The sequence below is a fragment of the Pholis gunnellus genome (genome assembly GCF_910591455.1).
Source record: "Pholis gunnellus genome assembly, chromosome: 2".
NCBI lineage: Eukaryota > Metazoa > Chordata > Actinopteri > Perciformes > Pholidae > Pholis > Pholis gunnellus.
The window spans coordinates 14,561,195-14,573,416 of NC_136536.1; the positions used below are offsets into that span (position 1 = coordinate 14,561,195).

The window sequence follows — 12,222 nt, forward strand, 5'->3', positions numbered from 1 at the left end:
TCCGGATTTTAATGACATTGATTTCATTCATAAAGGAACCTATATCTGCTTTAAAATGTCTATAATTCTCATGCGTTAGACATAATAAAAGCAAAGCCATTACAAAAGAGTCGCTGTTTACACACTCAGAAATGAGTTGATGCAACTCTATAGTCATTGTGAGGCTGTCATGTGTGGTGTCCTATTGCCCTATAATGTGCTAATGAAAATTCCAGTAAGTGTCAACATTTTGCGGTAGAAAAGTACAGGGAAATGACGAACAATGTAACGTAATCCTACACAAGCATATCACAAACTGCAACCTCAAAAATTAACAGTCAACATCCTCTGACAGTGTGACCACACAGTGGTATCTATACAGGTGTTCCTGTTCCTGTAGCCAGCCACCCTCTGTACATCTACATTATGGAAACAGTTAACATGTACTTCAAAATAAGTTAAAAATGAAATGTAGAAGAAGTGTGCCTCTACAATACTCAAAAGAGTTGGCACGGACGCGTCTGTCTGGGCCCTGCAGCTGCTGAACTGACAACTCCTCTTTTCTTCAGCAAGGAGGGGCCTCGGATCCTCTAAAAGGAGTGGAAAAGTGTCAACGTGCTGAGCCTCAGTGAGCATTACACTGAAGATGAAGTTCTCCTTTGTCTTGTTTCTTTTATTAGGTAGGGTTTGTTTTTTTTCAAAGCGGTCAAATTTATAAAGGTTCTGATCTTAAGTGCCTGTAATTACAAACTAATAAGAAATGTTTGTTTTCCAGATATCCCTCATCTAAAAGGGCAGCAGGAGATCGAGGAGCTTCAACATGTTCTGCTGAAACTCACCTTCCCTTCATTTTACAATAGTTACAACAAGTACTGCTGTAAACTCTATCCGGGAGGATGTTACAAGCTGCTGGACAATGCAGGATTCACTCATGAATTTCTGAAAGGAAGAGTTACGAAAACTGAGAAAGATGGCTGGATAGAATTTAAAATATCAAATGTGCGCGTCGTGGACAGAGGATATTACAGATGTATTGTGCTGGGAACTCAGATCTACAGTGATTACTATGTTGAGGTGTCTGGTAAGCAGTCTTAATCTTCATTAATGTGGTGTTATAAATGTGAATTATACCATAGCCGCTTGTACACTACCGCATGGGCAAAAAATGCATCATTACAGCTTCATAAGATACTTGCGAAATAATATTTTAGTGTTGGTTTTCCCTGGTAAAGTAGGGAAACGATTGCAAAGGTTAATTCCAGCCATAAACTCTGGAAGCTTGTTTGATATTCTTGCATTTTGCAGAGGTTTCAGATCCCCACAGCCGGTCTCAGCCTTCACTGACAACAACCGTCAAAGCCCCCAACACCTCCACAACACTCCCAGACTCCACTTGGCCTGCTCTGGCACAGGACCACAGTGACAGGTATCCACTGCAGATTACTCATTTTTGCTAGTCGGCCAAACTGCTGTCTGGCTGAAGATAAGATATATGTGTGTGTGTGTGTGTCTATATATATATATATATATATATATATATATATATATATGTATTTATTATTATGTGTTATTGTTTTCTTCTCCAGAGTTCCATGGAGTTTTGGCCTGCCACTAGCTGTCATTGTGTCCATTGCAGTGATGATTCTGATCACTTCAGTTATTGGTGTTGTTTGCTGCAGAGTCAAGGCAAAACGTAAACAGCCGGGTAAGCAGTTATCTTAAATGGATGATCACAAAGATCTGAGTGTCTGAAAAGAAATTGTGGATATCTTGGAATGGGTAAATAGAACCAATGTGATTTTGTTTTTCCTTGTAGACAAATATGCAGAAACTCTATGTGAGTCACGGAAACAAGAGGCCCCAGTAAGTGCTAAACAGGGAACATGTAGCCTCTGTGATTCATTGTCACTTGTTTTCAAAGGATTGCACATTTATGCTTTAAACTTCCTCCACAAGACAGTCTCTTGACAAAGTGTGTCTCCCCCAGGAAATGAGCAGCATAGTCTACACAACAGTGGACTTCAGAGCTCACCTGAGACCAACAGAGGTGTATGCAAACCTGAGGATGCACAAAACGCAAGCAGGATCCCCTGACTCGACCTGGAGCGCAGAGCATGATGGGATGGTGGAGTACTCCACACTGGCAATCCACCAGTGAATCCACCTGTGAGGATCTAGTTCATTTCAGATTTTAATTAGACCGATTCTGTTTTTTCCACCACTGTGTTTGAAATTGTAAAATGTCAGTTTACTAAACATGGTGAGTACTCCTCTGACAGTATAGAGTTTGACAGGGATTCACCAGGCAGGGAGGATCCAACAAAAACATGCATTTCATTTGGTTGCATTGTGGGAAATGTATTGTAGGATCCAGCATTTGTGGAGCTTTACCCGTATTAGGGACTACACATCCTCATGATCTGCTCCTTTTGTTTGAACTATTCTTTTGTCTTTAGTGAGTCCCCCAACTTTATGAAGGTGCAATATTAAATCACTGAACTACCCCGTGTATATATAGCATGTGTTGTTTGTGAAAATGAGAAGACATAAAAATGAAATGATGCATTAAAGAAATTAACAAAGTCTGGTGAAATTAAGAAAAAACACTTTTGTTTGAGTCCTTTCAACAGTGTTCGCGGGTTGAAAAAGCAGCAGCGTTGTCAGATTATGTCATCAGGTTATCTTTTGTTCATTCTATGTTTGTCCTTATCAGTTTCTTCTGCATCACAACCTAGCCTTCTGGCTATTCTGAGAGCCGCTCGATATCCTATTCTTGGCCTCTTCTTCCCTTACACAAAAAAAGCTGGTGGCAATCCTTTTTGAATCCTCTGTAAAAGGTCAAGTTTCTCTTAAGAGTGAATGAATGAATGGACTGAACAGATTCTTATTTCTGTGACATTTCAGTGCAGCGCTGTAACACAAAACGTAGGCGTCTTTGAAGCACTGATGTGTGAGCTTTGTTGTACTCACCACAGTCAGGCCAGTGGCAGGCCGTGCATTTTATACCTGGGCCTTTACTGCTGTCCTGCAGCTGAAACACAGCTACGGTTATTATTTGTTTCCTGTAAAAATGAAGCTCAATACCTATAAATACACTAACTGCAGAGTGCAGATACATGAATACGCCGAGATTGCATCTCCTCTCTTCTCTGACTGCAGCTGGGACTGCTGCGCGAGGCTGCTGTGAGAGTAGCCGCTGCTCGTTCACGACAGTGCAGAACGTACGTGCTTTCACGTCAGAGTCAAAACACCAGAAAAGTCGCTAGATTTATTGCTAGTAGCTTTTGACAAAAAGCTACTAGCAATGAGGGTTTGGAAAGTCGCCAGATTTTGCGAGAAAGTCGCCAAGTTGCCAACACTGGCACCGGCTAAATATGTCCCCAGCGCAACTTTGGACGTAACAATAGTTCCTATCACATATGAAACCAAACAAAAATCCATCTTCATAAAAACAAGTTGTACAAATAATAATATATAAACAAGCATACTGCAGATCTAAAAACAAAAGCAGTTCACTTACCAAAGCTGTTGTTCACTTAAAGATAAAGTCCTCCTTCTTTCTTTGTTAACAAAGAGTTTAATCTCACGGTTGTTCAGTACATCCGTGCGTTTTAGTTCCAGTAAGAAGTCCTTCTCGATTCATGGGCGCCAGTAAAGACAGTCGAGCCGCCCTAGTTGTATTTCTTGAATACGTTTTAATGCGTTTGAGGGCTGAAAATGTCCGCTCGACAGAGGCAGCAGATATTGGGATTGTCAGCGCCCAACATGTCACACTAGCCCACTGACCAATCACGTACTTGTAGGCCAGCTAGCAGGCTCGGACACGTCAAAGAATACGCCCAACATGTCAAACTAAAGATCTGATTGGTTGAACACTATGACAATCAACAATATCGTCCCCATTCACTGAAATGCAAAGGGATTCACTTGTGAGTCTGCAGGCCTGGGGCCTCTCTTCTTACCTAGAGACACAGGGCTGACATCTGATTGGATAAAAGCTCTCCATAAAACAAGCTGCACTGGAAGCAGAGCAACTGAGGAAGACAGTAGCTGTGCAATGAGAAAATAAGATAATGGGGAAAAAAATGATAATACACGTAGTGTATTTATGAAAAATTATTAAATTATAAAATAGCTATAACTTTGTGATTCTGTCTAGGCCAGCAGAGAAGGCCTTGATGGCCCTGACGGCCCGTCACTGAGTCAGACGGACACGTACGCAAAAAATTCACAGAATGATTTTAGTCGCTATAATCAATTTATTGCAAAGGCATATGTTCAAACGTATTTCCACAATCTCCAATTGCACAATTTTTATTTATTTCAATCAGACAAGCCCCTAGACTGGGTGTATACATTTATAGATATCCATCAGGTGTCTCATTTGATTACACAGACTTGGCCAGGCCAATGTTCTGACTCTGGGAATCAAAGATTACATAGAACTCCCTGATGAAGACATCTCCCAGGATCCAGAGCGGGTCAGAGCCACCCTGGCCAAAGCCACTGTAGCAGCCTTGGTTGCTCTGTGAAGAGACAACAGAAAATACATTTACTTCCCCCAAATCTTCCTTATAGTGCTGAAAACGTTTCTGTTGCAGTATGTGGCTGGGGTCTAACTGACCTGTGCGACGTAGGCAGATGCAGGGATGGTGAAGGCATGTCCGTTGAGAGTGAAGGTGACTTCAGGCATGCTCTGGATGTTCTGGCAGTACACTGTAGCCTGTGAAAAGAACGTCACACACACAGTTGAATACCGTGTTGCAGCAGAAATTTTATTTATTGGAATTGTAAAGGTTTCCAACTTAAGCAAGTAACCACGTCCTGCTTAATTATTTTCATTTGAGAGTTTTGACGTCAGAGCATGAAATGTTTGTTTACTCTGGGTTCAGAAAATGGGAAAAATGTACTTCAAATGGTACGGTACGATGGTATGACTCACATCTCCGTATTCAGAAAGGTCGGTTGAGGCTCCAACCCAGGCATTCATGTTGTTGATGTCCTTGGTTGGGCCAATAATCAGGGAAGTACCAGTGTCAATGATGGCCTGGCAGCCACCAGAGCAGGCCACAACCTCTCCATTGATGGTAACACTGGGAGGAGGAACAGCAGAAAGTGGATAACAGTCAAGTTGCACATCTTGTGTTTGTGCTTAGTATTTTGTTTTGTGCTTTCTTGGTACCTGTCCATTTTTATCTGCCAGTAGGTGGCAGAGGTCAGAGGGACCCAGGTGATTTGTCCAGTGTAGTGGCTGCTGTCAATACCACCGAAGACCACCTCACTGCCCTCACTATTGCTAAGAGAGGAAAAAACAACAAATGAATTAAACGTCACAGGAAATGACACCCTGCAAACCAACAGATTTCCATCCTCTTTCAGTACCTGCTCAGGTAGACGGAGAACAGGGGCTGAGACACAAGTCCCTGGTTGACCATGTTGTCAAAGACAGGCACGACGTTGTCAGAGGCAATGCTCTGGAAGGCCAACCCCAGGATACCATCAGCTATCAAGCTAGCCATGAAGGGAGCCTCTGTTAGGCTAATTCCAAACACCTGCTTGGACACTGTGATGCCGCCCACCTGTACATACAAGACAGCTGTCAGTCACAGTTCAACAGACCACACAGATATGCCCTTTTGCAGTCTAAATAGACTATGCATTTTGTTCCAGGGGCTTTGGTTACCTCAACATTGTCAATGGCCAGATGTCCAGTCATGCTGCCGGTGCCATACTGGATGGACAGAGTCCCGTCGCCCCATTGGAAGGTGCTGGACTGCTGTGGGTTGAATTTCCTGTGGTTGTCTGCAGAGGAATGGGGTCTTTGTCAGACCTCCGTTGATACTTTATAAACCCTATTAGTTGTTAAACAAATAATTAAATATTCTACTAGTAAAATACAGCAGTCTTAAAATATTGCATTACAAGTTAAATTCCTGAAATCTAAGTTATATCCAAGTAGAAGCTCAAACTTAATAGCAGGAATAAGTACTTTACTTTTAAAGATAAAGGTACTGATGTTGCTGAATAACTCAGTGTAATATTATTATCCTGCTGGGTTATTATTCCTGATGCATTACTATTTATTATCCTGCTGGGTTATTATCACTGATGCATTAGTATGTATGTTGCAGCTGGTTAAAGTGGAGTTACAACTACTTTAGTTTATAAACCGTTAGCTAATGTAATCTATAATATATGTAAAATATTAAATCAATGCATCATTGCATTATTTGTATGTAAAATAATATCCTGCAAAGTAACAAGTAACAATAGTTGTCAAATAAATGTAGTGGAGTTAAAAGAATGGAAATGGAAACCTCAAAGTTGTAGTTAAACAGTGCTTGAGTAAATATAATTAGTTACTTTTAACTGCTGTGTAACACACTAACCAAATGTTTAAAGCTTAACAGCCAACTTGCAACCCCCGGCAGCAGTGGTAGTCTCAGTAACACTTACTGCAGGCCTCGCTGGAGCAGGAGACTGAAGGGACCCACAGGTTGGAGGAGCCGGTGTCAAAGATGACTCTGAAGGACTGAGGAGGGGTGCCAATGGAGATCACACCATAGTAGGCTATCTAGTGGGACACAAGGGATGAAGTTAACAGGTGAAAATGAACATGAACCTGTCTTAAATTATAGCATAAATTATGTTTTTGTTATTAAGTGTTGCAGCAACAGAGGTGGATATCATTTTTTGTTCAACACACCCTAAAATAGCTGCTATTTGTGCTTTAAATGTCGTCTCTGGTGTGGACTTACGTCAGCATCGTTGGTCATGGACTCAGAACCACCCTGGTAGAATTTTGCCATGGGGTTGTATGGATTCTGCTTCCTGTACTCATCCCATAGTCCTTTCTCCTGCAGGTCTTGCCTGGCAGTCTTTCCCTTGATCAGGGGAAACCTAAGCACAGAAACAAAAAGAAAAAATCATCAAAATCTACAGATGTCTGACATATTATAGCCAGACAAATCATAAAGTGAGCTTTACTTTGAGCTTTGTGCAAGTTTGAAAGGTGTGATAGGTCAAAGCAAGATGGCCTGAAGACTTTCCCCTCAGGAATACTAGGAGAGATTGCATTTCAACAATTCAGCCTATTCGCGTGTAAAATGTCAAAGAAATAAAAGAACTGGCTGCTTCTCAACCAGCCAGGTCAGACTTACTTCTGGAAGCATTCGGCGAAAGCCACGAGTGCTGACAGGACCACGAGCCACTTCATCGTGTGACTTTACTGTTGGACTCAGACGATTGTCGTTCCAGTTGCTGAGTCCAGCCCTTAAATACAACAAATCAAGGTTGTGTCTCCAAAATGCCCTTCCACATACCTTGATATCGTGTATCAGCTGGAGATAAGAAATATGCGATGTGGTGCCTCTTATCTGGGAGCAAATATCCCGTTAAACAAATGAACAATTAAAACTTCTGCTGGAATTCTAAAACTACTTTGTAACAACAATTTCCTGTAAAATCAAGTATGCTTTATAAAGTGCAGCTCATATTTAGCATGTATTTGTTTGAAAATGATTTGTTAGAATAATCACAGCTAAGAGAAACTGTGCTTCTTAAAACTATGCTTTGAAAGCTTTGTTTGACTTTTTCGACTACTGTACTGAAGAGAAATCCTTCATGCAAAAGTTATGTAATAGAGCGAATGTTTAGCTCCGCATTGTTCATTTATTTTGCTAAACTCACAAAGTCGTAGAAAAATTCTTATTTAAAGGAAACGTGTCAACGTGAGGATTGACTTTTGTTATCTGACAGATGATTTGAATTTACTGTAAGGGCAAGTTAAGTGTTTAATGACAGATACAGAGCACACTTAATGTGTTGACATGAGGTTTGATGCCCAGAGCTCCAGTTTAACATTGATATGGAAGCTTTCCACAGGTTTCCAAAGGTGTGAGCTGAGGTTACCTGGGCAGGATTATCTGATAACAATAAGATGCAAAACAAAGACTCAGTAAAAAATGCAATAATATGTGAACAAGTTGCAGCTAACCCAGAACATATATTGTAATCTGACTTTGATTGGAAAAGTTATTACATGTCCCATTTACGTTTTTAAATCCAAATTAAAAAACATGTAACACTGAAAACGTTATCAAAGCACAGTGGTGGGAAACATATTAAGATTATTTACTACAAATCAAGTATGCTTTATAAAGTGCAGATCACATTTTGTATGTATTTGTTTAAAAAGGATTTTGTTAGAATAATCACAGTTAAGAGAAACTTCTTAAAACTATGCTTTGAAAGTTTTGTTTGACTTTTTCGTCGACTGTGCTAGAGAGAAATCCTTCATGCAAAAGTTATGTAACAATTACAATAATGGTTATTATTATTTTAAAACACTTTAAAAAAACCTATTATTGATATTATCATAGTAATTATCAATTCATATACCCTTATTATTTGCTTCTATCAAACAGAGGGTGAATAATTTGATGTCTTACACAAATATACTAAAACAACAACAAAAAACAACTTAAATCTTCTAAATCTTGTAAACATTTTGGTGGATTTCAGTGGAGGTCGGTCAATTAGGTCGTCAGTTCAGTTGGTCATAAGTTTGCTTGTGGAGGTAAAGGACGTTCTGTACATGACCTTCATCATAATCAGACCGAGATTAAAAGCAGTTGACATCCCATAACACTCATTATGTTTATTCAAGCAACATAGACTGCGTGGGAAAAGAAAACTCCAGAGAGCACGTATTCAACAACGATGTTGTAATTATACTTTTATTGACAATAATATTTATACATATCTTTTGACAATTTAACATAAAGTGAGCATGAAAACAGAACAGCAAATGTTTCAATTGTTCACAAATATATTCTTTGCTTTTATAAAGTAAAAAGTATCAGACGTCTGCTGTGGCTCCTGTTAATAGGTTACACTCTCTTGACATTTCTTTCAGTCCTTGATGTGTGGATTGATAGAATCCAAACAGTACGCAAATGAAGAAAACAGCCAGTGAAGATTAAATATGTGTTTCTGATCCACAGCCTGTTTTTTTTCACTCTGAATGCTGTTTCTGCTATGATCTTCTGAATGTTTGGGCGTCTGTTAAAAGTCCAGGCTTTTGAAGTCGTCAGTACATCTATACTTGCTTTCACTGTACCTGGTGCACATCAAGTGGGGGAGACAGGGGCAGGTGTGATGTTGCCTTTTCCCCGGATAGGGCACCTGGAATTGGGAAGAGGAGGGGCAAGGACAATCTGACAGTTTAAATCCTTCATCAACTGACAAGTGGAGCTGATAATCTTGAAAAACTGCTCTTTAAAAGTCTGAATTCAGAGACGGATGTGGTGTTAGCAGAACTAATTGTTGCCATCTCCAGATGATCAAAGTGATGTATGGCTCTGATTGGCCGGTTCACTCTGGAGAAGATCAATAGCCTCTGCAGTTATCAGCAGCTTTTCTAAAGCTTCAGCCAACCTGCCAGCAGCTTGATATAATCTAAATTTCCACTAATGCAGAAAACAAGTGCGGGCAAGAGAGTATGACTGTGTGTGTGTGTGTGTGTGTGTGTGTGTGTGTGTGTGTGTGTGTGTGTGTGTGTGTGTGTGTGTGTAGCAGAGTGTGATACAGGAAGATTAGTGACATAACATTTCTCCCCACCTTGTGGCTAAAGGGGTGGCATTCATCCCCTTCCAGACCTCTTGGGGCACACATCCTCAGGCCCCTCAGCCATAGACTGACGGCACAGCAAAGACCAAAACCACACTGCACGTCCCTCTCACAGGCCTGGAAGACAGAGGGAGAGACGAGGTGGTAGAGGACAGACAGAAAAGAATAAAAGAGACAGACATGCAGAGCACTTTTAATGCCAATGACTTTTATTCATGCTAATAGAGATACCCTTTTATGTTTGAATCTATTTCATTTTGACTTATTGTAATAGTAATCTCTTGTTCGTACAGTGAAAGCCATTTTATCCATTGCCTGTCATCTCCCTAATCCATTTACAAATGAATATCAATCAGAGGACTAATTTCCTCTGTTTTTTTCCATTGGACTTGAAGCGGAGGAGGATGTGGTCTCCTGTCAGTCTTGTGTAATCAAATTTCACAAAATTATCCGGAAAAGTGAACTGTGCCATTTGTATGTAGTTTTTTTTGCAATATTTTTAGTTTGAATACAAGAAAATCAAATCAAATATCAAGGGATAGTATTAGATATAATACAAAATAAAACAAACTGTATATTGGAGTTTGAGTGCAAGTGCTGCACGCTTAGATCAGAACCATTCAATTCATCAATTAATCCATCAAAAAAAAGAAGCAATTTCTTAAGTCAATTGTTCATTTATCAAGTAAAAATGTCAAACATTTGCTGGCTCCTGCTTCTAAAATGCAATTTGCTGCTTTTCTCTGTTTGATATTGTTGTAATTTCAATATTTTCATGCTTTGGACTGTTGCGACATCACCTCAGACTCGGGCGTCTTGTGATGAGCATTTGTCATCGATTCTGCATGTTACAGACTAAATGAATAATTGAGTAAACAAAGAAATAACAGACAGATTAAGCCATGATGAAAACAAGTGTTGACAAGTTTGACTGTAAAATCTTAGCGTCTCAATGTACTTTTAAAAAGAAAGAAGAAAATCACAGATGGAGAAGATGATAAAAAAAATGTAAAATGTTATCTTTAATCAGGCATGTGTCAAACGAGTACCTGGAGTAATTAGGAACAGTGTGCAGCAGAGACAGAAACCTCTCACTCACCCCTGTGATGACGGCTCCTCTGGAGCAGCTCAGAGACACCAGGAGGAAGGACAGCAGCACCGCCCTGAAGCCCATGACAGCAACAGGAGATCTGGACTCTCTCAACACCCTCAACACTGGACAACAGCTGTAAGCGGTCTGTCCGGCACCTCGTACTGGATCCCCGGCTCTCTGGTCTGTCATGAAGGTTCCCAGAACTCCTCAGAAGGGGGAGCCACACTCTCTCCCTCTTTTTATCTACCTCAGACCCCCACCCAGCCCTCCCTCCCTCACCATGCCTAAGATCTCCCCACGCCCTCTCTGTCTCCTCAATAGCTTCGTCATCTTACTCATCCGGATGACAGTGACGATGAAGGCTCACAATAGTCCCCTCTACTTGTACATCTTTGCTTATTGGGGTCTGACCATGCGCAAAGCAGAGGCTGACAGAGTTTCCATGACTCAAGTGGTTCAAGCTAACACAAATAAATATGGAAAGCTGCTCAACAAGTGATGACATTCATATGAACTAAAATGAATCCGACACCTTTTTGTGGGGAAAAGAGCACCAGGTGCCATGAAATCCAGAGTTATCTGTCAGTCTGAAGCAGCTGAGACAAGACAAATCAACATCAAAGCCATGTAACCAGTTTACTGAAATTACCACGGGCTGACTCATAAACTGGGCTTCACATCAGGATGGAAAGTGATATTCATGGTTTTATTATGGTATATATATGTGCCATAATGCCGTGTATTTTGACAGCTATACCATCAACTTCAGCTTCACATCAGCATTCATCCCCACTGAGAGAATAAGGCCTATAAGGTTAAAAACACATCATCTTCATCATATAAGCTACTCTGCAATCAGTGGTGTGCACTCATGATGAGTATATGTTTGTTATGAATTTAAATATCTATTTTGACTGAAACATTTTCTATTTTTTTTAGATTTCTGAGAGTAGAAAAATTCAGTTTGTTTCCAGGTCTGATATGATCTTAAATTAATTCACTATTTGCATTTGCTTTATTTGAAAACAAATGAATCACAAGGCTCAACGTTTGAGCAAATTTGGAGAGACTCCATCTCACCACACTTCATTGAGTTATTGCTTATTAACGCTAGTAACACTTGATGAATAAGAGAATAGGAATAATGACTCTTATGTGTGCTAAATTACATAAATAATAGTGAAATCCGTACATTATTTCAGCCATTATAAGTATATGGCAAGGTAATGATAGGAGTCAGACCTTTTTGTTCTGAGTTCATTTGGAGATTTACTGTGATTGGCCAAATATCCAACCTCCCTTCATACAAGACTCCTTGCATGAGTGTGTGCGATGCACAACCGTGAATGTGTATGTGTGACAAGGGGAAAAGATATCACATGTAAGTAGACCTTGTTAATTATTCTGCATGTGTAAAAGTGTGCGTGTGTGTTTGCCTATACGTGCACGCTCTGACAGTGATGAGCAGCAGGTTGTCAGTGGAAGCGTCTGGGCTCTGATTTAAGCTGCGGGGAGAGAAA

General features: G+C 40.3%; 3 protein-coding genes across 3 annotated transcripts; 1 reads left to right on the forward strand and 2 right to left on the reverse strand.

Annotated features, from left to right (window-relative positions):
- Positions 1-625: 625 nt before the first annotated feature.
- LOC306708352 (uncharacterized protein) lies at positions 626-2,479 on the forward strand (the record flags this gene model as incomplete). The annotated part of the gene is made up of 6 exons (XM_079176180.1): positions 626-659; positions 755-1,060; positions 1,285-1,405; positions 1,566-1,684; positions 1,796-1,842; positions 1,967-2,479. The coding sequence occupies 6 exons, from the start codon at positions 626-628 to the stop codon at positions 2,135-2,137; spliced, it is 798 nt and encodes a 265-aa protein (XP_079032306.1). The 3' UTR covers positions 2,138-2,479.
- Positions 2,480-4,367: 1,888 nt separating this feature from the next.
- LOC306702048 (pepsin A-like) lies at positions 4,368-7,195 on the reverse strand (the record flags this gene model as incomplete). Its single annotated transcript, XM_079167541.1, has 9 exons — positions 4,368-4,505; positions 4,604-4,702; positions 4,922-5,072; positions 5,162-5,275; positions 5,362-5,558; positions 5,663-5,781; positions 6,436-6,553; positions 6,738-6,879; positions 7,140-7,195. The coding sequence occupies 9 exons, from the start codon at positions 7,193-7,195 to the stop codon at positions 4,368-4,370; spliced, it is 1,134 nt and encodes a 377-aa protein (XP_079023667.1).
- Positions 7,196-8,696: 1,501 nt separating this feature from the next.
- On the reverse strand, positions 8,697-10,861 carry prok1 (prokineticin 1). The gene is made up of 3 exons (XM_079179019.1): positions 10,709-10,861; positions 9,601-9,726; positions 8,697-9,165 (listed from the first exon to the last, which is right to left on the reverse strand). The coding sequence occupies exons 1-3, from the start codon at positions 10,781-10,783 to the stop codon at positions 9,046-9,048; spliced, it is 321 nt and encodes a 106-aa protein (XP_079035145.1). The 5' UTR covers positions 10,784-10,861; the 3' UTR covers positions 8,697-9,045.
- Positions 10,862-12,222: the final 1,361 nt, after the last annotated feature.